General features: G+C 45.1%; 1 protein-coding gene across 1 annotated transcript in view; it reads right to left on the bottom strand.

Annotated features, from left to right (window-relative positions):
- LOC137570773 (uncharacterized) overlaps positions 1-6,311 on the bottom strand; it is a 97,351-nt gene that overhangs the window by 8,627 nt on the left and 82,413 nt on the right. The window contains exons 12-13 of the mRNA XM_068279491.1: positions 3,246-3,380; positions 638-763 (exon numbers count right to left, since the gene is read on the bottom strand). Of these exons, the coding sequence (XP_068135592.1) occupies positions 638-763; positions 3,246-3,380 (261 nt within the window). The remainder of the gene's footprint in view (positions 1-637; positions 764-3,245; positions 3,381-6,311) is intronic.

The following is a 6,311-nucleotide window of genomic DNA, read 5'->3' as shown; positions in this document are numbered from 1 at the left end:
GTTCTTGAGGGTGTGGCAAATGTTTATTTCCACTGTCTATATATGTCTGGGTCTAAAGGCGTATATAATAATGATAAACACCTTAGTGAATTTCTCAATATGCGGAACTGCAGCGTTCTTAATTGCATTGGAGACCGGGATAAAGCTGGCTTTAAGGTCCAGCTGATCTTCCTTTTCTCCAGGAAGGGAAACCAGGTATCAGTGTTTAGAATATAAACTTCTTTCAATATCCACACTCTTCTCATGCCTCCACTGGGGACTTCAGCACCACTACAAAATGGCCATGTAGACCAATGTTCCTCAACTCTGTCCTCAAGGCCCACCAACAGTACATGTTTTTCAGGAAACCACAAACATTCACAGGTGGGGTCATTAGTGTCTCACCAGAGATAAATAACTACCTCAGTGGATTTCTACAAAACATACACTGTTGGTGGGCCCTGAGGACAGAGTTGAGGAACATGGCCATAGACCATGTTGACAGAGTAAGACGAGCAGGGCAATGCTGAATTTTTTTTTTATTTTTTTTTTACTAAAATGGGCTTTAACAGTAAAGCACTAAAGACTAGAGGTATATGGTCTTAAGAGCTGATGCAAAATGGATTTATTAAAACAAACATCTGATTATTGTACATACCTTTACACAGGAAGTGCAAGGTGGCAATGGCTATTTTATGGAATCTCATCTCAGGATGAGTAAGGAAACTCATGAGGTAGGCTTGAACATCATTCATAAAAGGTTTTAATTCCACAGCAAATTCCCCTATAAATGAAAATAACAGTTATATAAGTGATAAGGTTGACGATTCTGGTTTCCCTACTGACACATTACAACTAATTTACTCAACCTGATACTATAGAAGTTAATTTTTATAGGGTGAGATTAAGACATGTTCAACATTAAAGAAAACCTGAGGTGGGTTCTAACAATACAGAGGCTAAGTCTGCATATACTGCCCAGCCTCTGTTGCTATACCAATCCCCCCAGCGCTGTTCTATGCCCCCATAATTCATACATTGAGCTAGCGACACACAGCGTGTTGCAGCTGGCTGTTTATCTCTGCATCTGTAAGTCTCGCCACTTCCTCTATAGCTCCAGTCCCCGCCAGCGTCCCTTCCCTTCAATCAGTGGGGAGGGAAGGGACGCAGGCAGGGACTGGAGCTATGGGGGAGCGGTGAGACTGACAGATGCATTTGTCATAAGGTCACAGCCAAAAGCTTTCCAAAATACAGTGCTTCAAAAAGTGCTCCTGGAGTGAACCGGCCATTAACCACTTCACCTCCCTTGCTACGCTTATCTACTCCCCACAAACTTTACTTGAAGCTCAAGGGAGTGGATAGGCGTACTTGTGGTAAACAGTGTGCTGTATGCCCAATAAGCTATCTGATTATGTATATAGGGTATCATTTTAACTGTGACAAGTGAGAGAATAGATTTTGTGTTTGACAACTGAGGGCTAAGTCATGTGATTTTTTTTTTACCGGAAAACTAAATGAAAAGCAATAAAACTGTTATTTTCATGTACTCTATACCCCTAAATAAATACTTGTAAAAAAAAACAGTGACAGCATTGAAAAAGAGAATACATAGTTACCCTAGGGACTTAGCTTTTAAAATATGTATGCCATGAGAGTGTATTACTGTTAATCATGAAGATAAGGGCTTTTAATTACTGATAGAGTACAATGAGAAAACAAAAAACACAAACTAGAAACGAATATATTATCGCCATACATTGTACTAGGAACATTATTTAAATGTTGAGATATCCAGGACAAATTAGCAAATACAATGTGTGGGTTTTTTTACCTATGGTAACATTGTTTATTTGAAAACTATAGTGCATGGAAATGGAGAAATAGTGTATTTTTTCTTTTTTTTCCTCATTTTTCCCTTTAAAATGCACAGATAATAGCATAATTACTAAAAGCAAATATCACCCTCACAAAGCATAATTTGTGGCACAAAAAACAAGATAGATCATTTACATCTGATGAGTAGCAATAAAGTTATTGGTGAATGAATGGGAGGAACGCTGAAATGTGAAAATTGCTCTGGTTTTTAAGCAAAAAACCCTGTGGTGCTGAAGTGGTTAAAGAGCACCTGAACCGGCAGAACTTTATGGTCTGTACCATTGCTATATAGCCTGCGATTTTTTAAAATGTTTTCGAAATAAATGTTAGCATTTTTACTGGATGTGCTCTCTTGCCTTCTCTCATTTGGAAGTGTGTGTGCGCGCACACACACACACACACACACACACCTTTATAGAACAAAAATAAAATAAAATACTACCTGTTCCAGGGGGAAAGCCACATCCGGTAGCACCCATTACTGCTGCTCTCCCCAGGTCCTGTGCTGAGTTTTGCACTAGCCTCACTTTAATTTAAAAAAAAAAAAAGGCAACAAACCAGGGATCACAAAGCTGTAGCTCACCTCTCTGCTTCTCATCACAGAGCGGAGGGGCGGGATGTAGGCTGGGAGAGGGCATCTTTGCTGGAGTGCGCCTCCTGCAAGTAATGAATCTTCAATAGTATACCGACAAGCTGTCCTTTGCTCTGCATGCAGTGAAGCAAAGGGGGGACAGAAAGCAGTGTAGAGGGGACAGAGAGGAATGTAATTAAGCAAAGAACTTGCCTCTGTGTCCCATTTGTATTAAGAGATTCTCCTTGGGTACACTTTAAAAAAAAAAGACTGGAAGTGTGAACCAGCCCTAAGGGGTGATCAGGGGAAATACAAAAGCTTGGCAGATGAGCCATTTGTAAAAAGTTAATTGTGGCCAATGTATTTGCATTACATATTTGTAATGAACATGGTTAGGAGTTATTTAAAGAGAAACTACGACCAAGAATTGAACTTTATCCTAATCAGTAGCTGATACCCCCTTTACGTGAGAAATCTATTCCTTTTCACAAACAGACCATCAGGGGGCGCTGTATGGCTGATATTGTGGTGAAACCCTTCCTACAAAAATTCTAATTACATACTTTTGGCAGTTTCCTGTCTGAACCCTGTTGCATTGTGGGAAATAGCCGTTTACAACTGCCAAAACAGCAAGCAGCAGCTACATCACTTACCAGCAGTAAAAATGTCACCATGCAACAAATGTCACAATATAAATCAGGGATTTAAAATATTTTACAAATGGGCAAATACTGACTATTTTTTACAATAATTATGTATACATTTAAAGTACGTTTTTTATTACATTATTTTCACTGGAGTTCGTCTTTAAGCATATTACCAGCATGTGACAGATGCTTGATGACTGTGGCTGCTTGAAAGGCAACTTCTTGATGCTCCAAAAATGCAGAATGTCTGACCAAGCACTTGATGAAAGCTTTATCTCTCTTTTTAATCAGATGCTCTTGTGTATACTCTACAATACAGTTTAAAAAAACGCATCAATACATAAGTAACATTAGATATTTGTTAAGAATACATTCTTGTATATCAGTGCTGTCCAACTTCATGGGCATGGAGGGCCATTTTTTTTCAGACCCCATGGTGGAGGGCCGAAGGTTCTTGCTAGAGCCCCCCCCCCCCCCCCCCCCCCCCCCCCCCCCCCCGGAAAAAATGCAATTAAAGGATAATTAGATTGGCAGCACTTTTCACAAAATGCAATTTAAAATAATGGTGAAGTTACACGCGCCAGAAAACATGAGGGGTCCATTGAGCGGCGCCGAAAAATGGGTGTGGCCATGGACCAGAATGCAGGTGTGGCCACGGGTGGAGACAAATTTACATGAACTTAGCAATGTGGGACATTAGATTAGGACAGTGGTGGTGAACCTTTTGGAGGCCGAGTGTCCAAACTGCAACCCAAAAGTCACTTATCGCAAAGTGGCAACAGCAATTTAAACTACATACAAACGTTTTAACTCATACATGAACATTATGGAAAATCCAAGTTGAAAATAAACTGTGAAGATAAACAATTTTATCCATCCTACTCCTGAAAAATGTGGGTTTTTTTAAAAAACCTCCAGTTTTATTTTCCGTTTTAAAAAAGCTAAAAAAGTAGGTTTAATGCTATTGTCTCATGATGACGATTCAGCTTTTCCATAGTCTCAGAGTTCGCAATCATGTGACCCCCAACAAGACAAATTCAGCAATCATGAGGCCCCCAACAAATCATGAGGCCCCCAACAAGACAAATTCAGCAATCATGATGCCCCCAACAAGACAAATTTAGCAATCATGAGGCCCCCAACAAGACACATTCAGCAATCTAGAGGCCCCCAACAAGACAAATTCAGCAATCGTGATGCCCCCAACAAATCATGAGGCCCCCAACAAGACAAATTCAGCAATCATGAGGCCCCCAACACGACAAATTCAGCAGTCATGAGGCACATAAATAGACAGCATTTCACATAAATAAGCAGAATGCCCCTTTAATATGGTAGACACCTCTCACCTGGCTTCTAAATTCTCCTCTACTGGCTGCTGTGCCTGGCAATTGTGTTTTGGGCCGGATTGGGGATGATGTGTGGGCTGAAATGCCAGGTGACAGGTGTCCCCCCAGTTGAGGTAGTGACAGGTGTCCCCCCAGCTAGATAGTGACAGGAGCACCCCCCCAGGCTAGATAGTGACAGGAGCACCCCCCCAGGCTAGATAGTGACAGGAGCACCCCCCCAGGCTAGATAGTGACAGGAGCACCCCCCCAGGCTAGATAGTGACAGGAGCACCCCCCCAGCTAGATAGTGACAGGAGCACCCCCCCCAGCTAGATAGTGACAGGAGCACCCCCCCAGCTAGATAGTGACAGGTGCCCCCCACTTAGATAGTGACAGGTGCCCCCCACTTAGATAGTGACAGGTGCCCCCCACTTAGATAGTGACAGGTGCCCCCCACTTAGATAGTGACAGGAGCACCCCACTTAGATAGTGACAGGAGCACCCCCCCAGCTAGATAGTGACAGGAGCACCCCACTTAGATAGTGACAGGAGCACCCCCCCAGCTAGATAGTGACAGGTTCCCCCCACTTAGATAGTGACAGGTGCCCCCCCCCCAGCTAGATAGTGACAGGTGCCCCCCCCAGCTAGATAGTGACAGGTGCCCCCCACTTAGATAGTGACAGGTGCCCCCCACTTAGATAGTGACAGGTGCCCCCCCCCCCCCAGTTAGATAGTGACAGGTGCCCCCCCAGTTAGATAGTGACAGGTGCCCCCCCCCAAGTTAGATAGTGACAGGTGCCTCCCCCAGCTAGATAGTGACAAGTGCCCCCCAGCTAGATAGTGACAGGTGCCCCCCACTTAGATAGTGACAGGTGCCCCCCCCCAAGTTAGATAGTGACAGGTGCCTCCCCCAGCTAGATAGTGACAAGTGCCCCCCAGCTAGATAGTGACAGGTGCCCCCCACTTAGATAGTGACAGGTGCCCCCCACTTAGATAGTGACAGGTGCCCCCCCCAGCTAGATAGTGACAGGTGCCCCCCCAGTTAGATAGTGACGGTGCTCCCCCAGTTAGATAGTGTCAGGAGCCCCCCCAGCTAGTGACAGGTGCCCCCACCAGTAACGAGCCCGTTACCTCGGTGTCCCCGCTGGCCTCTCCGGTGTCCCCGCTGGCCTCTCCGGTGTCCCCGCTGACGATGCCGCTGCTGCCTCACAGATCAGACCTCACAGATCGCGGCGACTGAAGCAAGCAGAGCGCGCGCATGACACCCGCGCGGCAGAACGTCACATGCGGAAATGACTAATGATTCACTTCCGCATGTGACGTACTCCGTGCGGGTACCATGCGCCCTCTGTTTACCTCAGTCGCCGCGATCTGTGAGGTCTGATCTGTGAGGCAGCGGGGGGACATAGGAGAGGCCAGCGGGGACACAGGAGGCCACAATACGAGGGAGCAGGCATGGCGCCGATAGCGCAAGCCATGCCTGCATCCCAGGGACACGAGCGGGCCGCAGCAGGTGGCCTGGCGGGCCGGATGCGGCCCGCGGGCCGCCAGTTGGACAGCACTGTTGTATATGAATACAAAACAAAGTTAATGCATTTCAAGCGCAGACGTGCAAATTAAGTATGTCGGAGTCTGAACTGTTTTGTGTGACAACCCCTTTAACTTACTGCTATTTGCTCTCTACAAAAATGTCATAGAAAAGGTTGGTGGTATAGTGGTTAATGTGCCAGTTTTATTATTAGAGAGTTTGATCAGAATGGCAACTGAAAGCAAGTCTGACTATCCTTGTAGCAGGACAATCACAATGGTGTATGGCAGGCAAGGAATGAAGATCTTCCATTTGATCACAGATGGTGCCTTTTTACTGTTCTGTTTAAAAGGTCTGAGGACCAGTTTCCACTTGTGCGGTGC

This window comes from Hyperolius riggenbachi, chromosome 4 (genome assembly GCF_040937935.1).
Source record: "Hyperolius riggenbachi isolate aHypRig1 chromosome 4, aHypRig1.pri, whole genome shotgun sequence".
NCBI lineage: Eukaryota > Metazoa > Chordata > Amphibia > Anura > Hyperoliidae > Hyperolius > Hyperolius riggenbachi.
This window is presented reverse-complemented; position numbering and strand designations above follow the sequence as displayed.